General features: G+C 43.1%; 1 protein-coding gene across 1 annotated transcript in view; it reads left to right on the plus strand.

Annotated features, from left to right (window-relative positions):
- The first annotated feature begins 1,702 nt into the window (after positions 1-1,702).
- The window catches only part of LOC124610446 (protein unc-13 homolog 4B), a 251,742-nt gene continuing 231,050 nt past the window's right edge, over positions 1,703-22,394 (plus strand). Inside the window, exon 1 of the mRNA XM_047140159.1 lies at positions 1,703-2,605. Within this exon, the coding sequence (XP_046996115.1) occupies positions 2,436-2,605 (170 nt within the window). The 5' untranslated portion in view covers positions 1,703-2,435. The remainder of the gene's footprint in view (positions 2,606-22,394) is intronic.

Genomic DNA, 22,394 nt, shown 5'->3' on the forward strand with positions numbered 1-22,394 from the left:
ACTCAGTGTCTAGACGGTTCACTGCTTCCGATTTTCAGGGGAATCTAGAAAGACGCTGACACGTGCTTGAAGAAAGCGATCTTAACGAGGTAATGCACGACAAATATGCAACACATCTAACGTATAGGTAACGCCGGTACGATCTTAACTGAGCAAAGCTGCCGGTAAAACTACAGTATTGTGCGCTTACTTATAATATTCTGCGGTAGCCTACGGTAGTTTTATAACTCGGCTGCAACAGTAATACCCGTATGAGGTTTTCACTCTGCAGCGGAGTGTGCACTGATTTGAAACTTCCTGGCAGATTAAAACTGTGTGCCGGACCGAGATTCGAACTCGGGACCTTTGCCTTTCGCGGGCCAGTGCTCTACCAACTTTTCTTTTTCTATTTTTTATTCATTTTTTTTGGTATTGTTCGTTGCGTTTGGTCGGGGAGGACGTCACAAGACATCCGTTCAAATTCATCGTTGATTCTTTGACTCAGTTTTTTTTTATTACAGGGAGCACGTAGCCCTGTGACCGAACACGTTGAGCTACCGTGCCGGCTATCAACTGAGCTACCCAAGCACGACTTACACCCCGTCCTCACAGCTTTACTTCTGCCAGTACCTCGTCTCCTTCCTTCCAAACTTTACAGAAGCTCTCCTGCAGAACTAGCACTCCTTAAAGAAAGGATATTGCTGAGACATGGCTTAGCCACAGCCTTGGGGATGTTTCCAGAATGAGATTTTCACTCTGCAGCGGAGTGTGCACTGATATGAAACTTCCTGGGAGATTAAAACTGTGCCGGACCGAGACTCGAACTCGGGACCTTTGCCTTTGGCGGGCAAGTGCTTTCGCAGGAGAGCTTCTGTAAAGTTTGGAAGGTAGGAGACGAGGTACTGGCAGAAGTAAAGCTGTGAGGACGGGGCTTGAGTCGTGCTTGGGTAGCTCAGTTGGTAGAGCACTTGCCCGCGAAAGGCAACGGTCCCGAGTTCGAGTCTCGGTCCGGCACACAGTTTTAATCTGCCAGGAAGTTTCAGTAATACCCGTAATCGATTGCACTCGACAGGGCCTGGTTAACGTTACACAGGAAGGGAACCCAATAACGCGGAAGAATACAGAGGGCAATGTTTACTTCCGTGTCAAATTTACGACGGACAGAGTATTTAGTATTCAAGCGTCAGGCTGTATGAGCACATCACAGGTCCACTGAATAAGTAATTGGAATAATAGTCGATCTCGAGGGGGCGAGAACAAAAGAGAACGCGGAAGCGCGGTTGCGGCGACTATCCGTCTGCGGACGCGCGGTCGTCGACTCGCGGCGCTATCTCCGCGCCGCCCCGGGAGGTCAAGTTCGCAGCCGGCGCGTATCAAACGCCGCCGGCAGACTCCGCGCGCTGCTTGACCTAATCACGGTGGGCCCAGCGTTTGGCAGCCAGAGCCGACTGCTACGCGCTCGCCGTGGAGGGAGGGGGCCCTCCGCAGCGACCGCTGCTTCCGCGGCCAATCCGGGAGCGAGTTGCGTACTGCTGCCACTGCTCCCCCCCCCCCCCCCCCCCCCCCCACAACGCGCCGCGTGGGCAATGAACAGGGGTGGCGGGCAGCGTTTACCGTAGCCGCGGCGGCAGCACCGGCACCAGATAACCGGCTGCCGTGGGTACGCGAGCTGCGGCGCACTTGCAGTTCTGTCGGCCACGGCACACACCTGTTTGGCGAACACGAGCAGCCCGGGTCCCACCCAGCGATAGCCCGCTTCCAGCAGTGTTTTGCCAACTGCCGCGCCGACAAAACCGACAGTCCGCGATGCTCAGTGCACCTGTTGAAGCTGATCGGTGCAGGGGATGTCGATTCTGATAGAATCCTCGATTTCGTGTCGACTTTAGCAGCGTTTCCCAGTCCTTCCCTGGAGAGTTTACGGAGTGTGCCTACAGTCATCGTTTGATTAAAGTGACAAGTCATTTTAAGAGGTTGATTGTCTACGGCGAAAAGACAGTGTGAAGCACGAGGACGGACGGAGCAGTGCAAGTGCGCGGGACCTTGAGATTCTGTGAAATTACTGCGAGAAATAATATGGAAAACCGACACAGCCAAGTCGGTCAGTCTAATATACTTGTTCGATAACTGGTCGACAGGAGAGCGCTATTATTCGAATCAATGAAAACAATTCGTTCTCCTTCTAAACAAAGCCTTTAGAATGCAGCTATCGCTGACGATTGTTTGTTCGTTAGCATCGGGCAGTGGACGTCCACTTAAGGAAACACCCGTCTGTGTTCTACATCCACAGCTGTCGGAAGCTCTCGGGCGTGGAAGTAGCGCGCAGTTGTGATGTAAGCGACCGTATTAGGGAAACGGTGGCCTCAACTGTATCTGCAGCTGCCGGACGGAACCCTCCGCGGCGATAAGTGGGGTCCCGGGTATTTTGGTGGACTGTGACCCGGCGGAATTATAACGCGATGAAGCGCGACGGCTCGTGCAGACAGCGCGGCGACGGCGCGATGGGCGTGTGGAGCAGGACGCGTAAGGAGGGCCGGCTGCAGCTGCGCCTGGGCGCGCACCCCGCCATCCGCAAGGTGCTGATGCCGCTGCTGCGCTGGCGCGGCCGCCGCGTCGCACCCTCCAGGAGGTAAGCCGGCACCGCTCTACCCGCCCGGCACGCGCGCTCACTGCACCACTGACTACATGCGGTCACATCAGCACGTCGCGAATGACTGTAAACTGCATCTCAGGCGGTCCTTAATGCACTATGTACGGGGTGATCCATATAAACCTGAACTACTTGAACCAATAATGGGATGTGTTGTTGTGGTCTTCAGTCCTGAGACTGGTTTGATGCAGCTCTCCATGCTACTCTACCCTGTGCGAGCTTCTTCATCTCCCAGTACTTACTGCAACCTACATCCTGCTTAGTGTATTCATCTCTTGGTCTCCCTCTACGATTTTTACCCTCCACGCTGCCCTCCAATGCTAAATTCGTGATCCTTTGATGCCTCGGAACATGTCCTACCAACGGGTCCCTTCTTCTTGTCAAGTTGTGCCACAACCTCCTCTTCTCTCCAATTCTATTCAATATCTCCTCGTTAGTTATGGGATCTACCCATCTAACTTTTGATAAATTTGGGAGATGATAACACACATTAGGGAGATTACATACATACACACAAAGTCCTCGCAGCAAATGTTGGAAGTGTCCTCCACCAGCATCGACGTACAACTGTACTAGTTTCACCATATTCCGCGACGCTTTATGAAGTCTACCCTCGCCAATGCTGTTTATTTCGCGTGCAATGGCCTCATGCAGCGCTGCAGATGTCCTTGGTCTATTCTTATGCACTCAGGTTAAGATTCCTCGAAGAAAACTGTCTATTTACACACAGTCAACATGGGTTTAGGAAATATCGTTCCTGTGAAACACAACTAGCTCTTTATTCACATGCAGTGTTGAGTGCTATTGACAAGGGATTTCTGGATTTTCGGAAGGCTTTTGACACTGTACCACACAAGCGGCCCGTAGTGAAACTGCGTGCTTATGGAATATCGTCTCAGTTATGTGACTGGATTTGTGATTTCTTGCAAGACAGGTCACAGCTCGTAGTAGCCGACGGAAAGTCATCGATTAAAACGGAAGTGATTTGGCTCTGAGCACTATGGTACTTAACTTCTGAGGTCATCAGTCCCCTAGAACTTAGAACTACTTAAACCTAACTAACCTAAGGACATCACACACATCCAAGCCCAAGGCAGGATTCGAACCTGCGACCGTAGCGGTCGCGCGGTTCCAGACTGCAGCGTCTAGAACCGCTCGGCCATTCTGGCCGGCACGGAAGTGATTTCGGCGTTCCCCAAGGTAGTGTTATAGGCCCTTTCCTGTTCCTTTTCTATATAAACGTTTTGCGAGACAATCTGAGTAGCCGTCTTAGATTGTTTGTTTGCAGATGACGCTGTCGTTTATCGACTAATAAAGTCATCAGAAGACAAAACAAATTGCAAAACGATTTAGAAAACATATCCGAATCGTGCGAAAGTTGGCAGTTGACCCTAAATAACGAAAAGTGTGAGGTCATCCACATGAGTGCTAAAAGGAATTCGTTAAACTTCGGTTACACGATAAATCAGTCTAATCTAAAAGCCGTAAATTCAACTAAATACCTAGGTATTATAATTACGAACAACTTAAATTGGAAGGAACACATAGAATATGTTGTTGGGAAGGCTAACCAAAGACTTCGTTTTATTGGCGGGACACTTAGAAAATGTAACGAATCTACTAAGGAGACTGCCTACCACTACGCTTGTCCGTCCTCTTTTAGAATACTGCTGCGCGGTGTGGGATCCTTACCGGATAGGACTGACGGAGTACATCGAAAAAGTTCAAAGAAGGGCAGCACGTCTTGTATTATCGCGAAATATCGGAGAGTGTCTTACAGAAATGATACAAGATTTGGGCTGTACATCGTTAAAAGAAAGGCGTTTTTCGTAAATTCCAATCACCAACTCTCTCCTCCGAATGCGAAAATATTTTGTTGACACCCCGTACATAGGGAGAAACGATCACCACGATAAAATAAGGGAAATAAGAGCTCATACGGAAAGATATAGGTGTTCGTTCTTTCCGCGCACTATACGGGATTGGAATAATAGAGAATTGTGAAGGTGGTTCGATTAACCCTCTGCCAAGCACTTAAATGTGATTTGCAGAGTATCCATGTATATGTAGATACCCCTAGAAGAAAAAATCCGTGAGAGTTAGATCAGGTGATCAGGGGGGGTTGGGCACAAATTTTTTGAGATTACTCTGTCACCAAAGAAACTGGTTAGAAGTTGCACGGAAGCATTAGATGTTGTACCATCTTCCTGGGAACAACCTTCTGTAAGTTCGACATCATCCAGCATGCAGCTCTTCCACGAGTGTATTGAAGATGCCCAAATAAACAATAGTGTCTACGGTCGTCTCAAAGAAAAAGGGGCCAACAACCCTGGCACGCTGACACTGTGCGCCAAGCTCCAACCTTTTTATCATGCAGTTATGTTTCATGGATGATATGGGGGTTTGCACAAGCCCAGTACTTGCTGTTTTTTGTGTTGATGTAGTCTGACAGGTGGAGCCATATCTCGTCTCTAAACCAAGTTATGGAGAGAATTTCTGGACGTTGAATAAGAAATCCCTGAAACGATGCCTGCATCTTGTGCACTGTGTATGATCGCAGTGCTGATTTATTCTCGGCTGTCTGACTTGTACCACATGAAACGCCTGCCTCATGGATCAATCGACACAACGATTTTCTTGGAGAGCTCTCCAAGCGTCTTTGAGCATTATCAGCAACTTCTGCACTCTATGATCATCTGCGTTTACCAGCGTCACTGTTTAGTACACCAGTTGTCTCCAGCTTTCCTACACTCGTAATCGATAAAACTGTTGCTTTTGCTGAAACATCGATCACACTGCATTCTCTTTGGAACGCCTGTTGTGTTGTAACCAATGAGTTTGTCTTCCGATATGTTTTTACAATAAAAACACACTCTCGAAGTGTAGACAGCATGTTTGTGCCATCGAAAGACTGCGAACGAATCACTAATTTGCTCATTATTGTCACACGGCCGGAACTACACACTCACAGACATCACAAACCGCTACCGCCAGGGCTAGGAACGAACGCGAGCTGAGAAAGCTTAGTGTTATACCAGACAAAGGACCTCTCGCGCAGAAACATCATCAACTTGCCAACGACGGGCGGTACTTCTGACTGTCCCAGAGCTACTAAGATCATTAAAACGCCGGCAGTTGGTGGCCGAGCGGTTCTAGGAGCTTCAGTCTGGAACCGCGCGACCGCTACGGTCGCAGGTTCGAATCCTGCCTCGGGCATGGATGTGTGTGATGTCCTTAGGTTAGTTAGGTTTAAGTAGTTCTAAGTTCTAGGGGACTGATGGCCTCAGATGTTGAGTCCCATAGTGCCCAGAGCCATTTGAACCATTTGAGCCATTAAAACAACTCTCCCGCTTCTACAAGCTTTCGGAGGGAAGTCACGACCCACTGAAGTAGCTCAGGTTTATATGGATCACCTGTATTATGGTTTAAGGAACTTCGTGATGACTACAGTGTTGACACTGGCTGCAAAAAAGGTTTATTTAAAAATGATTATGATGGACCTGTTTTGCTTCTCGCACTCATTTTTCGCAACACGACAGTTAAAACCTGTTTTTCAAGGCATGAAGTGTCCACTAGAAAACTTTTGAGCACAACAATCAGTTCGAGTGGTTGGCCAGTGTTTTATTAAAATAAGACAAATATTACCATAGAGGCAAATACTATTGCTTGTAGTCATCCGTTGCAGACTGTATAGCAATTACCTTCTTATAGTGTGCGACTGAAACACCCACATATTTATGATTATGTATTATACAACCGCTCGCTCGACGAAAGATCCATACTTAAAGGACAGGATAGTAGCGCAGATTAAACTAAAACACAAGGAGTCCGTTAAATATCGCTTACACGATAAATGACACAAAACCTAAATGCTATCAATTCAATTAACACATAGGAATTACAAATACGAACAGCTTACATTGGAACCATCACATACAAAATGTTATGAGAAAGGCGAATTAAAGCCTACGTCTTAATGGGACGTAGAACAGTTAGAAGATACATAAATCTACTAAAGAGGCTGTCTACACTATGGTTGTCTGCCGTCTGCTAGAGTACTGCTGCACGGAAGGGAATCCTTAGCAGAAACGACTGACTGTGGACATTGAAAAAGGTCAAAGAAGGGCATCCCGTTTTGTATATCGCGGACACGATACGCAAGCTCGGGCTGCAGTCATTAAAACAAAGGCGCTTCTCGTTGCAGCGAGATTTTTCACAAAAATTCAATCATCCTTTTTCTCCCCCGATTACGATAACAATTTGTTGACTTTCAGCTACAAATGAAGAAATGACCATCGTAATAAAATAAGAGAAATCAAAGCTCGCACAGAAAAAATTAGATATTCATTTTTCTCACGTGCTATTCGAGATTGGAACGATCAGGAACTGGTCTAGAAATGATGCTGTGAATCCTCTGCCAAGCTCTCAATTGTGAACTGCAGGGTAGTGATGTAGATTAGATTTACATTCAAGATTGCTTGCATATTGAAACGAGACCTTAAATATGGTATGTTGCTACAAAAATTGTTCCACTAAGCACTGTATTTACCAAAACGTAACTATAAACTTTTGAGTCGTTGAACATGAGGGCCGATATACATCCTGTATGATAAATTCTAAAGAAACTCTTACACACAGTCGATAACGTCGCGTTAGTCAGCTGAAATATAGAGAATGTATCATAATCAACAGCGAAAACTGACACGGATGAAAGTATACTATAACAGAAGCAAAATCGTTCCAGTAAACAAAGGTCTTCAACCTAGCGGTTTGCGAGACAATTGCGAATGTGTCGTTAGGAGTCACCTCTGACTTCAATATGAAATACTGTACTGGTTAGTGCTAACGTATTTGTGTGTCAGTTCCTAAGGGACCAAACCTTTTAGGTCATCGGTCTCTTGACGTACACACTACTTAAACTAAGTTATGCTAACAACAACACACACACCCATGCTCGATGGAGGACTTGAACCTCCGACGGCAGGGGCCGCGCAGTCCGTGACATGACGCCTCAAACCGCGCGGCCACTCCGCACGGCTCTAACGTATTTGAAATGAAGTGACTTTTCGATTAAGAAGAACAACGGCACCGCTTCGGCACTTTACACGTTTCAGTTCCTTGCACAGTCGTCTCTGCAAAGGAGATGTTCTACGTGTGTCGTCCTCGCATTTGGATGCGGTATCGTAAACTTTCACAAGACTACAATTCGCTGCTCCAGTTCTTATGATAGACCCTGTTCAAGAGTGTCTTTGTTTTTTACTCACTGAAGAAGCATGGTAAGAATCATTAGATGTCTCTGTGCGTGCTGCTATTAGCCTAAGTTGATTATCTTGCTCTGTGCTTAAGTGATATATAAATGGATAAAACATTTTCGTAGATACCGTCTTGGAAAATGAGTTTTGCATGTTTCTGTGTGTGTTTCAAGTACGTGCCCTATGAAATTTTTCAGTGATCTTTATTTCACTCTCTCACGAATAACGCAAGTTTGCCACCATTTGCGCCGTTCCTCTTTACATACGGCCGATGCCTAGTGTCAGTTCGACTTGGTGTGGATTCCACACGTACTGAGGGTTGTACTGTATAGGCCACATGCGTGTGTTGTAAGCAGTCTCTTTCGAAAAAAAAAAAAAACCGCAGTCTCCAGGGGGGAGATACATGCTCTAGCTACAGCTCAGCCTAAGTGATCGTTTCACTTCTTACCAATTAATGTTACTATCTGTAACTGGTTCCAATTATGGTTGCTGTATTCAAACTCTACTTGAATTTAAGTTTTGGGATATGCACGGCTTCATGTTCCTCTGTATCGAAATAAAATAGTCAGTCTTTTCACCACGCGAACTACGGCGGCATTGTAAAATATCATCAACCCATTCCTCATCATCCTTCTCACCCACTACGCATCTTCTCCTCTTCATAAAAGATTGAAATGTTTCATTAATAATCACAGAAGCAAAGAAGATGAAGGTTTAACGACCCGTCGACGACGATGCAGAAGACTGGGGAATAAAATCTTCAGTGCCCTTTCAAAAACGCCATCACAGCATTTGCGTCAAGCAGTTTTAAATGAAATCACGCTAAACCTAAACCAGAACAGGTGGACCGTGACTGGAACCACCGTCTTCCTGAAAATACCAATGCGCCACCTCGCTTGGCAATGGTCACGACTTATCGAATCCAAATATCACTCAGAATAACTGGTTTGAAACAAGCTCCAATGTGTGTTCAAGAGACTTGTCACTCACTATTTTTGGAGATATTACCATATCTGTTACGCTATTTTACTGTCAAAGAGTAACAAATATCAAGAAGAAAAATCAATCAGTGTTTTCCTTTTAGTGGCAAAATCAAGAACATAACCGCAGTAAACGAAAATACCTACTGTTATCACAGATTTTCTCGAGCTACGGACAGAAACAAAAATTTACATGCCACAGGACAAACATGACTGAAAGCTCCGAGTTTGCGAAAGTTGAAAGAAACTGCCGCGCTTAGATCAGACGCAGCCACCATTTTCCCTCTTGAGAAAACCGCGACAAATTACAAACCGAGGACAAGCACATTGCGAGACACATCACGTTCGGCTCGTGGTTACTTTGGAGAAAACGGCTGCAGGAAGGAGGAGGCAAGCCTAAAGGGCATGTTGCCACTCCGTTCGTTTTGTTGTACGTTCAGTCTTGAACATTATTATCATTAGTATTAGTAACATTACAAATCTAATAGCAATTATACACCTATATAAAAAAATAACCTAAGATCTTTTACATTTTTAAAGCACACACAAGTTCAAAATTAATTTCGAGTATTTGATGTCATGGAAAGATGTCACTCGGTCTGTCTTCACTTGTACTCAATAAGCATTCCATAATGCCCTCTGTATCGGTGTCATTATTCTACCAAGAAATTCCGGCCGTGAACTGTGCTAAGAGGAAACCTTTGCGTATAGTCCGCTGTGCGGATCCGGATTTATCTTACTTTAAGACTTCTGCTATTACCTGGTACGTATGGGGATGATAGTAAGGCAGAAATAATACTTGTATTTTTTCGACTGCTTATGGATGCTGGACTTCTAAAGCCGGTATTTACATTAGTGAGTTCTGTTTAGTGGACTGTAGCCCTTGGTCTGACGCAAGATTCATTGCTTAACTTTTAGTCACCTAATGCTGCAGGCATCCTCAGAGGTAAGTAGATTTTAAAACAAACAACTCCAGCATCAGCTTTCTGAGCTTCTTGAAGTCTGAAAATCAACAAACTACCTTTAATAATGTAACAGTTATAACAATTGGAGATGTCTCCAGCATTAGTAGACGAAACGTTAAGCAAGGAAACATGTCTCAGGCCACGCTCTACAGCCCATAACACTGAAATCATCAAAGATTCTGGTTAATATTTTTCTGTGGTGTAAGCCTTTGCTGTAAAGTATGCCAGTGCAGTTTGTTGAACGTAATCATAACGTTCTCGCAATGATTAAACAAACCAGTGACCAGTGAAGTAGGTCTTCTCTGAACGATCTTTATATGCTCTGCTACTCAAACCTCATGTTAGCTAAACATCCGAGACAGACGAACTATATTCAACAATAAGTTAATCGGGAATTTTGTTTGCCACCTCATGGGTATCATCGTTTCCTTTTAAATCTTGACTGCCAGTACCATACAATTACTGAATCTCCTTCACTAATCACAACAATGCTTTGCTGTTATCTGGTTACAGATCGACATTAAGTGCTCTCGTTCTGCGTGCTCACATGTCTGGAAGTGTTTTATTTCTTACCGAGTTCAAGGAAAGCACGTATCATGACGTCGTCCAATCGAAGGTCAACGTCGTTGGGATAACGACGAAGGCCATGTTTCGAAATCGTTTGCAAACCAAGCCATAAGTTTTTCCTATCATTAGTGCCGCAATACCAATTCACAGCGTGAAGAGATTTCACTCTTCTCGGAAAAATCCAACAGTTAGGCCCTTAATCGCTCACTTGGAAAAGTCAGGTAGCAGCTAACTGAAAAGGAAACTTATTTATCAGTTTTCTCTAACAAGCGTACAGCAAAAATTATTGTCGCTTGTCGGTGTCAGTTTTACATCATATAATGATGCCATGCAAATTTAGTAGCTTTGTGCTTCGTCGTAGAGTTGATGTCTTGTACTCAGTCTGACAACAGTTGGTCACAATTCAGACTATAATTATCAGTGCATTCTAAGGAGTATTCAGCCTACACACTTGTACCTCAATTATATCATAAGAGTTTGCTTATCCCATGAGATAAATGCAAGAGGGGCCCAGCACTTCGTTTAATTTCACATAAAGAACAGTATTTCAAACAGGCACCTAGCACAAATTCATCTATATCTTTGGATTTAAATAATGCAATTGCATGAGAGATGTATGCAAGCTATATGCTATATCTGACGGTACAGAAATCAACAATCACAGCTGCAGATGAATGTAATAACGACAAAAATAGTTTTCTGTGTAATTAGCATACCATTAAGTTTCATTAATCAGCAATATGAGTTTAAACACTAGCGTCAGCTAATCAAAATGTTGTTGATACTGGTTTATACCACTGCTCCTCTCGGCGATTCTATCGTACTCACCATTTCACCGCTTCAGATACAATGCACGGTACTGAAATGATGAGACCATTGTTGTTAGGAAAAACAGCTAGTTTCTGTTGCCTTCACTCTAATAAGAAACTCCCTAGCAAGAGTTAGGAATAATTGTGGCTCATGAAAGGCTAATTGTCGAGTAACCATAACTGCTGTACGATTTTAGATCTGCAACATATCCGTCAAACGCACTTGCCAGGAAAGAGATGCAACATGCTAAATAGCTAAGTACACTGACAAACATAAGATCAGAAGCTGTCTTCTCACGGTTTAACACCGAAAGCTCGTTGGGAGGAGAGTGTGACATGGGGCTCTGTAGTTTTCCTGAGGCGAGAAAATGCACAACTCATGGAAGCGCGGGCTGCCCTGCGCTACCATTTCTAACTGTTCTCCAGTGGGAGTTATCGAAACGTGTGTTGGATTGTCGCACGAAAGCATCGACATCAAAAGTTATAATCGGGGGCAAGGACAAAGACAAACGTGAGCCGGGTGGCAAGCTTTTGTTTTTCAAAGCAATCCAAAATCTTACTACACTGTAACGATGAAAACTGAGAGGTTATTATAGTTTCAGGTATTTCACATCAGTCAGAATTCTGCATTTATTTAGCGTAGTAATTCATTTTGCCGAGAAATATAAACCCGTTCTTTCGTATGCATAAAGTGATGGCGTATTAACAATCACATGGCATTTACAATGTACATATAATGTAGATATAAGAATATTACAAAGGAAACTGAATATAAACTCAAAAGAAAACAAAGATTTGATGCGTTGATATCTTACTGTTAATGGTAATGAAAAATAAACATAAAACGAGCTAGTTATGATCAAAACTATTCATGTAGATTAGTAACGCTGTATTGTTCTTGAAGGCTCTGAATATGCAGCTAGCTTGCGATTATCCATGTGCGGATCATCCGGTGTACGGATTATATGTGCCAAGGCCGGCGATTGTTTAAGCCGAAGCCTGAAGATTCTGTTATAACTAGGAAGAATCTTTTCAATTACAATACACTATTATGCATCTGACCCATCGTTTGCCGCCGAAAGACGATGTAGGGTCCTTAGGTTGTAACTTCCAACTCGTCGTTCCCAGCCAGTGACGTAAGCGTATTTTGTGAACAGCAGTCTTGTGGTAAAAGCAAGTGTTCTGCGGTTAGCCGTGCTGTTAGAAGTCCACCTTAACCAGGATAACCGGGAGCCTACTATACTTGAATGAAACGCTGCCTGTGTTTTCCATAAAATACTATTTATTTATTCCGGTATTACAACTAACGGATTCCAACGGTATAGTTTTGGTCTCGGAAGAACTTGAGACTGTCGCTCCCTGGAGCTAAATACTAATAACGTACTATTGCTTCCTTTACTAAAATGAATTTTCACTCTGTTCACTCTGCAACGGAGTGTTCTCTGATGTATAACTCACTATCAGATCAAAACTATTTGCGTGCAGGGGCTCGATCCTAGCTGTGGAAGGGTAAGGTTCCAGGCTCGAGTCGCGCTGCAGAGTGAAAGATCAACCAGTAAACAATGTCCCTGGCTGTGGCTTAGCCGTGTCTGCGCTGTATACTTTCGTAGAGGAGTTCTAGTCCCGTAAAGTATGCGGGAGAACTGTGAAGTCTGAACGGTAGGGGACGAGGTACTGGCAGAAGTCAAGCAGTCAGACCGGGGCGTGGATTGTCCTTGGATAGCCCAGTCGGTGCGCACTTGCCCGCAGAAGACAAAACCCCCAGTTTTGAATCCCAGAACGGCGTACAGTTTTAATCTGGGACCCCATGTCTCACAGTCACAGATTTCATTCTGTAGTTTCGGTGTTCGATGTAAGTCCTACGGATATAGAGCATCAGAACTGATCCATGCCACGACTGGGATACATGTGGCTCATTTTAATTTCTTACGATAGGGAAAATACACTAATGAGCCAAAACATTATGACCACCTCCTAAATATCGTCTTGACACACTATTGGAATGCAGTATAGCAGCGATTCTGCGTAGCATGAATTCGTAAAGTCCTTTCTTTTCGGAGGTACGTGTACATGGCATCAGATGCCTACTCACTATTCGTACAATTCCCGTAAGTTAAGGACCGATGGTTTGTGAGCGAGGAGATAGCGGCTGATGCCGTACCAGATGAGTTCCATCGCGCTCATATCAGGTGAATTTGGTGGCCAAGACATCAGAACGCGTTCAGTATTACGTTCCTCAAACCAATGCCCTTTTAGGTCAAATGGTTCAAATGGCTCTGAGCACTATGGGATTTAACTTCTGAGGTCACTAGTCCCCTAGAACTAGAACTACTTAAACCTAACTAACCTAAGAACATCATACACATCCACGCCCGAGGCAGGATTCGAACCTGCGATCGTAGCGGCCGCGCGGTTCCAGACTGTAACGCCTAGAACCGCTCGGCCACTCCGGCCCTTTTGACACGGACAGATAACCTGTTGGAAGATACCATTCCTGTCAGGAAGACATCAAGCTGGAAAGGATGTAGGAGGTCCACAGTAATGTTCACGTAGTCGACAGCTGCTCTAGTGCATTCGGTTAACCACCACAGGTCCCTTGGACGCCCAGATGAACTGCATCCATCGTAGAGTACTGCTGCTACCAGCCTGCGTCCGTAGCGCACTGTTTGTTTCGTACAGCTGTTCTCCTGGACGGCGGTGTATCCAAACACGACCATCGACCTGGTGTAACTAGAAACGTGATTCATCCGACCAGGCAACACGTTTCCATTGCTCCAAGGTCCCGTCTCGATGATCCTGTGCCCACTGCAATCATAATTTACGACATCGTTGGGTCATCATGGGCACACGTGAAGGGTTGTATGCTGCAGCACCCTGTGTTCAGCAATATGCGCCGAATGGTGTACTCCGAAACACTTTTTCCTGCACCAGCATTGTATTCTGCCACAGATCACCGTCTGCCCTGTTATACAGAGCGGGCAAGCATTTTCAAGCGCAACTTCTACTGCAGTAATTTTACACAATTACCGTGTGTGGGTGCATGCAAACGTGCGTCTATCATTTTTATGGAACGTCTTTATCGCTCGTGTCTGTTATGACAGCTGCTGAATATTACAATGACGGACTCAATTTTGTATGCACTCATACAGAGTTAATTGTGTAAAATTAGGAAATGGCACAGCACGAAGATCAGCAAATCGTGTTACATAAATGACAGTGGTCGTGTAACAGCTAAGGCTGTCGTATCCGATATGAAAAAACCTACAGGATCGAATTAGCTTCCCAAACTGTGGCCGCATAGCTGGTTATCGAACTAAATAGCTCACTGTAGTAGGTCTTAATCTCCTGCAAAGACGAGTTGTCTCGTACACGATGTAGTTGCCCTTCCGTGCTATGTTCTTACTTGTTACAACATTTAAGATTTTAACTCATTTTCATTCATAAATGGATGCAAGTCAGGGTGTGATATTGCCTAGCCTTTCCGTTAGATTCCCGTGACCTGATAGTGCCCACTTCCGCAGTATCAATGCAGTTTTATGAGCAATAATCTTCTTGAGAGCGACGTTTTTCCTGACAGCACTGTTGTTTAAAGCGTTCTCGGACTTCTTTCGGTGCAAGCTCGAGGTTTTACCCAGAATTGACGCCGCAAGAAGTTCGAGAATGTGTTATAAAACCATATTTTTCTTTCTGCAGCTGTACCATTGCTGTATGTGTGAGAGAAATCGACACGCTTTCTCGTCCAGCCGAGACCTGGATAGTCCTCATATGCAAGTCATCCTTCTAGTTAATTATCTTCTCCAGTTTTTGCTGTAGGGACTAACTGGAAAGCCCAAAGTATCTGCAGATCGACCCCTGACAATAGTTCTTGTTGCCTTGTTACCCTCTTTTTATCGTACCGTCCAATTAAACCTTTCGGTGCCTGTAACTACCAAGAGAGACTTAGGTATCTGTATCTCTCTTTGCCGCACATAACCGCTCGTACAATTTTTGCTCCTGGATTTTGCCCAGTGTAGTATTTCGGATACGGGCTATAGTTTCTCCATTACACGATGCTTTTCTTCTCTGTCTCTTTTTTTTCTCAATATTGTGATGGCTTTGGCTGCCTTTCAATGCGGTTCACCGTCCACAATGTATTTAGCGGCAGTGCAGACGAGAAGACACGCACACACGGTCGTATGTGTTTATGTAAGTTGTGATTTATCCTTTATGTATGTTCGTACACATCGCTCTGAACACGATTCTCGTTCTATTCTTGTGAAGCGGTCGGTATGTCAGATATACACTTTTTTTACTTTTTTATTTTGTTAATTTTGTGGGACTCGTTGAATGCAGTGAAATGCAAATGCAATACGAATCTGGTCAATGCACTGCATCTGTTTATCTGTAGTTTTAGTTCTGTTTGGATCATCCTGCCATATCCCCTCACGCATTACCCTGTCGTCTATTTCCTACATACGGACACACGAGACGTGCGTACAAATAATTTAACTTAAATATCATTAGTGCAGTATGGCAACTGTCCACCAGAGGTATGAAAAGTATTTTGACCAAAGGAGGAAGGTTCAACACAATGTCGCCACCCCACGTATTAGAGTGGGGGCATTACTTCCGAGAAGACAAGAGTCGTGGAAGTACTCAGTAGTGGCCTTGCTCAAGACATTCTCCTGAACTGATTTCGGGGAATTAAGTCGGATGACTGGAAAAAGGCTAAAACCCACTGCTCCCATGTACCGCATTGTGCTGTCCAGACTCTCATCCCGCTCGATAACAGCATATTTAAGAGGATTTATTAGGATCACCATATATATATATATATATATATATATATATATATATATATATATATATATATATATATATATATCAATTCTTAGTGAGGCACATCAATTCTTAGTAAGGCACGTGCTAAGGCCACTGAGGACGGTAGAGCTTGAAAAGGAAGCAGCTCGTAGCGGAAAGGGCTTGTGTGCCGAGACGCTAGTTGTTCCCGGAAAGCAGAGATACATGACAGCGGACCTGCTTTGTCCATACTCTCGGTCCAGCGGCGTCACCGTGGTACTACCCAGAGCGAGCCGACGGTGCGTGAGCTCCTGGATTCGCGGAATGGCTCGGGGCCTTGGGCGGCTGCATGGCTCCACGGCTGCACGTCTCCGTCACGGCCGGCACCTCGCAGCCATTGTCTGAGGGGGGTCGGCGAACCCCGCCTATCTGCCGCTGCTGACCCCCTTACCGAACACCTCCCGCTTCCGGGCGACGCCTGCGTTATCAGCAGTGACCGCTACCTGCAGCCGCGAAAACCGGTGCCTTCCGCTCATTCACACGCCCACCAGTGTACAGCTGTCTGCAAGACACGGGCTTTTCCCATGCGAGCAAAGCGCAGAAGAACTAGCTGTGGACTGTAAGTGTCGTAACATTCCCTGAAGAAACAATACCCCAGCGTTACGCTTACCTTTTTTCTTCTTCTCTTGACGTAGATCGGATGACGATTCTCTGCTGTGACTGGCCAGATTGATGAATGAGAGAGAAATAATGAGCCGTTAGCAGACAAGTAATGCTGGACAATGGTGCCAGTGGAGTATTATCCTATCTCAAGAATGAACATTATCATAGACATATTTGCATGTCAAGAAGGAAATCTGGCCACAGTTAGCAAGTATCAGATCTACAAGTGGTAAGACTTAACAGAGCATACTCCACCAGCCACCTTTGAGAGAAGGCAGTATGGTCCAAAACAAGAAAAATAATTTAGGAAGCATAGGCTCCAAAACGCGTAACTTAAGAGCTATGGACACTTGTTCATCTTCGATACTGTGAGGCACATCTTTTCTACTGAAAGCTCTTTACTTTCCACATTTTTCGAGGTGCTAGTGTGGTGACGCTACTTACGACTCCCGAGAGCACCGCACCACAATCGTTGTGCCGCGCTCGAAACACTCGTATCGCAGCAGCTGTATGGGTTGGCAGTACGAAATATACTGAGGCCCACCAGGGGCTGCAGCTGCCAACCTATGGGCATCATGTGTGTAGACAGTGATTGATTGATGCCTCGTTAAATGCCGGATCACTGAGCTACAGTGGACAGTTCTCTTCAATGCGCCGAGTCGCGTACAGTCTCCAGTTACCGCCGAATCTACAAGCTGCAGTTTTTGTCCGTCGTCTACGAGACTTAGGCTCCGTAGGCTTCGTAGGCCGACTCTGGACTCTACGTAGGCATCACTCAGAGACACAGCGACAGGAATTTAATATTTTAGAGGACTTTTAATAATTTCAAGCGTCTATTTGTGCTGGACATTACACAAGAAGCAGCTTTATTTAAATTGAATATTTCTTCATATTTAATAAATACCATTTTATAACTAATTGTTGGGAATCTTTTTTATTGAAGATAACCTACGCCATCCTCCTGCATTCCCACCTGCTAGTATGGACCAAAATAAGAAAAAATTGCGCAGTAGACCTGGGCTCCAAAGTGCATACCTTAAGATTAGATTAGATTAGATTAGATTAATACTAGTTCCATGGATCATGAATACGATATTTCGTAATGATGTGGAACGAGTCAAATTTTCCAATACATGACATAATTAAGTTAATTTAACAACATAATTAAGTTAATATAACAACTTTTTTATTTTTTGTTTTTTTAATGTTTTTAATAATTATTTGTTTGGTTTTTATTCTTTTTTCTTAACTTATATCTAAAAATTCCTCTACGGAGTAGAAGGAGTTGTCATTCAGAAATTCTTTTAATTTCTTCTTAAATACTTGTTGGTTATCTGTCAGACTTTTGATACTATTTGGTAAGTGACCAAAGACTTTAGTGGCAGTATAATTCACCCCTTTCTGTGCCAAAGTTAGATTTAATCTTGAATAGTGAAGGTCATCCTTTCTCCTAGTATTGTAGTTATGCACACTGCTATTACTTTTGAATTGGGTTTGGTTGTTAATAACAAATTTCATAAGATAGTATATATACTGAGAAGCTACTGTGAATATCCCTCGATCCTTAAATAAATGTCTGCAGGATGATCTTGGGTGGACTCCAGCTATTATTCTGATTACACGCTTTTGTGCAATAAATACTTTATTCCTCAGTGATGAATTACCCCAAAATATGATGCCATAAGCAAGCAATGAGTGAAAATAGGCGTAGTAAGCTAATTTACTAAGATGTTTATCACCAAAATTTGCAATGACCCTTATTGCATAAGTAGCTGAACTCAAACGTTTCAGCAGATCGTCAATGTGTTTCTTCCCGTTTAATCTCTCATCAATGGACACACCTAAAAATTTTGACTATTCTACCTTAGCTATATGCTTCTGATTAAGGTCTATATTTATTAATGGCGTCATACCATTTACTGTACGGAACTGTATGTACTGTGTCTTATCAAAATTCAGTGAGAGTCCGTTTACAAGGAACCACTTAGTAATTTTCTGAAAGACATTATTGACAATTTCATCAGTTAATTCTTGTTTGTCAGGTGTGATTACTATACTTGTATCATCAGCAAAGAGAACTAACTTTGCCTCTTCATGAATAAAGAATGGCAAGTCATTAATATATATTAAGAACAACAAAGGACCCACGACCGACCCTTGTGGAACCCCATTCTTGATAGTTCCCCAGTTTGAGGAATGTGCTGATCTTTGCATATTATCAGAACCGCTTATTTCAACTTTCTGTACTCTTCCAGTTAGGTACGAATTAAACCATTTGTGCACTGTCCCACTCATGCCACAATACTTGAGCTTGTCTAGCAGAATTTCATGATTTACACAATCAAAAGCCTTTGAGAGATCACAAAAAATCCCAATGGGTGGTGTTCGGTTATTCAGATCATTCAAAATTTGATTGGTGAAAGCATATATGGCATTTTCTGTTGAAAAACCTTTCTGGAAACCAAACTGACATTTTGTTAGTACTTCATTTTTACAGATATGTGGAGCTACTCTTGAATACATTACTTTCTCAAAAATTTGGATAAAGCTGTCAGAAGGGAGATTGGATCGTAATTGTTGGCATCAGATCTATCCCCTTTTTTATGCAAAGGTATAACAATAGCATATTTCAGTCTATCAGGGAAAATGCCCCGTTCCAGAGAGCTATCACACAGGTGGCTGAGAATCTTACTTATCTGTTGAGAACAAGCTTTTAGTATTTTGCTGGAAATGCCATCAATTCCATGTGAGTTTTTGCTTTTAAACAAGTTTATTATTTCCCTAATTTCAGAGGGAGAAGTGGGTGAGATTTCAATTGTATCAAATTGCGTAGGTATGGCCTTTTCCATTAACTATCTAGCATCTTCTAATGAACACCTGGATCCTACTATATCCACAACATTAAAATATTTTCAACTTCTGACTTTTTGTTCCTAAAGTTTTCATTCAATTTGATGGTAATACTGTCTTCCTGTGCTCTTGGTTGACCTGTTTCTCTTTTAATAATATTCCAAATTGTTTTAATTTTATTATCAGAGTTGCTGATTTCAGACATGATACACATACTTCTGGATTTTTTAATAACTTTTCTTAATATAGCACAGTAATTTTATAATGTTTGATAGTTTATGGGTCACTACTATTTCTTGCTGTCAGATACATTTCTCTTTTCCAGTTACAAGATATTGTTATACCCTTAGTAAGCCATGGTTTGTTACATGGTTTCTTACGAGTATATTTAACTATTTTCTTGGGGAAGCAGTTTTCAAATGCATTTACAAAAGTGTCATGAAATAAATTATATTTTAAATTGGCATCAGGTTCACGGTACACCTCATCCCAGTCTAACTGCTGTAGGCTTTCCCTGAAATTTGCAATTGTTAAATTGTTGACTGAACGTACTACTTTGGAGGACTGTTTAGTACTGCTGAATGGAGCTATGTCATATGTGGTAACTAGCTGTGCTCCATGATCAGAAAGACCGTTCTCAACAGGCTGAGCATTTATCTGGTTAAACTTATCTTGGTCTATAAAGAAGTTATCTATCAGTGAGCTGCTATCCTTTACCACCCAAGTAGGAAAATCAATAACGGGTGTCAAATTGAAAGAACCGAGTAATAGTTCAAGGTCATTTTTCCTATTACCCTCCTTCAGAGAATCTACATTGAAGTCACCACAAATAATAATTTGCTTCCCCCTGTCTGACAGATAGCACAACAAGGAGTCCAAATTTTTCAGAAATAGATGAAAATTTCCCGATGGGGACCTATATACAGTTACAATTATAAATGTGCCTTTATTTAATTTAAGCTCACAGGCACATGCTTATATATGTTTCTCTACACAAAACTTTTTTATTCCCATACTTTTTGCACAATGATAACTTTTGACATATATGGCGACTCCTCCTTTCTCCATATTTTCTCTAATTACATGTGCAGAGAGCTTATATCCACTTACAGTTACCTTACCCATATCAGTAACAATGCGATGCTCAGACAGGCATAGTATATCTATTTCATCCTCAGCTTCTAAATCTTCTATACAAACCAGAAGCTCATCTATTTTATTCTTTAAACTCCCAATATTTTGATGAAATATACTTACATTATTTTTAATTATACTTTTATGAGAACCTTTCCTTATTCTAAAATTAGCAGTACTCTCCTGCCTGAGTTTCTGATTGTACTTAGGCATAGTTCCTATAACAGTGGTCACATGATGTTCAGAGAGGCAGATTATGTCAACGTGATTGGGTGACTTTAATTCATCAATGCAATTACCTAGGACTGAGATACAACTTGGTGGAGATAAAATTTCTGGTGAGTGGTGAAAATTTATAATTGACAGCTGTTATTGGTGGTCCAATGTGCTAGAATTGTGCTGTTTAATTTCTTTCCTAAACTGAAGATTTGTTTCAGTCCTGACCTCTCGCAGAACTTGACATCTTTCTGTCTTACCTATCCTAAAAAAGGTGCTGCTCCAACACCTGTAACCACTGGTATTTTACCATTCATGGCAGTGCCTCCCCCCCCCCTTAAATTTCCTGCTATTACCCCAGCCAGTTTACCCTTCCCTTTCCTGTTGAGATGTAGGCCGTGACTGGTGTAGTCCCACCTACTGAGAGAATCAACAGGAACCACACCAATATGAGCCCCCGCACCCGACCCAAGCAGCCGTTCCAACTCCAAATTAACTCTCCCAACAGAAGAGTTCAAATGAGGCCGGTCATGGTGTCTCAGGACAGATACAAATTCAACATTGGTGTGTCTCGATGCCGACGCAATCTTTACCAGGTCACACTCTATACTGTACCCAGGATCTCTGTCGATACTGTTCCCTGGCCCTCCCATATTAACCACGGTGTCTTCCCTGGTAAATCCTTTACAGAGTTTACCTAAATCCTCTGTCACCTGATCCAGACTAGCACTTGGTTTGAAAAAAATTGTGACCTGGTATTCTGGTCCTAATTCCTCCTGCAGAAGTTGGCCTACACCTCTGGCATGAGAACTGCCTAACAACAAAACTTTCTTCCTTTTCGATGACTTTCCTACATTCTTTTTCAATTTCCTATTGAAAGTTTATTGTGTCCTGTCTACACCTACCTCTGCTTGAGGCTCATCAGTGTCTAACTGAAGCAACACGTCAAACTTATTTTTGACATTCACCACAAAACTGTCAGACTTAGTTCCAGACCTGTTCCTTCTGTTACCTGTTGCCACTTCCCACTTCTCTTTGCCCTTCTCCCTCCTTAACCTGTCCAGATCTTCCCTAGCCTGATCTAGCTCTGCCTGAAGGGCAGCAATTTTCCCCTCCTGTTCCACTATCTTCCTATCTCTGCTGCAAATCCTACATAACCACTGATGAACCTGATCCACTTTCCCGACACCCACGCCACTGCAGTGCCCCCAATGAAAAAAACTACTGCATCCATCACACCAAACCCCGGAACTAACAATTCTACGGCAAGTCAGGCACTTCTCACTCATGGCAAAAATAATACTTTAGCTAGAATAAATCAATTAAATTACCGAAAATCAAAAAAGACGTTACAAGAATTAAGCCTATTCACAAATGTATATAAGCAAGTTTCTGATTTAAAATTCCGCTGTTTTTCTGAGATCTGTATTAAAACAATGAAGGTATGCGCTATTTATTATATATTTCACTCGATGGAATGAAAAAAAAGACAATTAAACGAGATACTTTAAGTTTGATTCTCCAAAAACGTTACGAGAATCAGGCCTATAAAC

Source organism: Schistocerca americana, chromosome 1, assembly GCF_021461395.2.
Source record: "Schistocerca americana isolate TAMUIC-IGC-003095 chromosome 1, iqSchAmer2.1, whole genome shotgun sequence".
In the NCBI taxonomy this organism is placed as follows: Eukaryota; Metazoa; Arthropoda; class Insecta; order Orthoptera; family Acrididae; genus Schistocerca; species Schistocerca americana.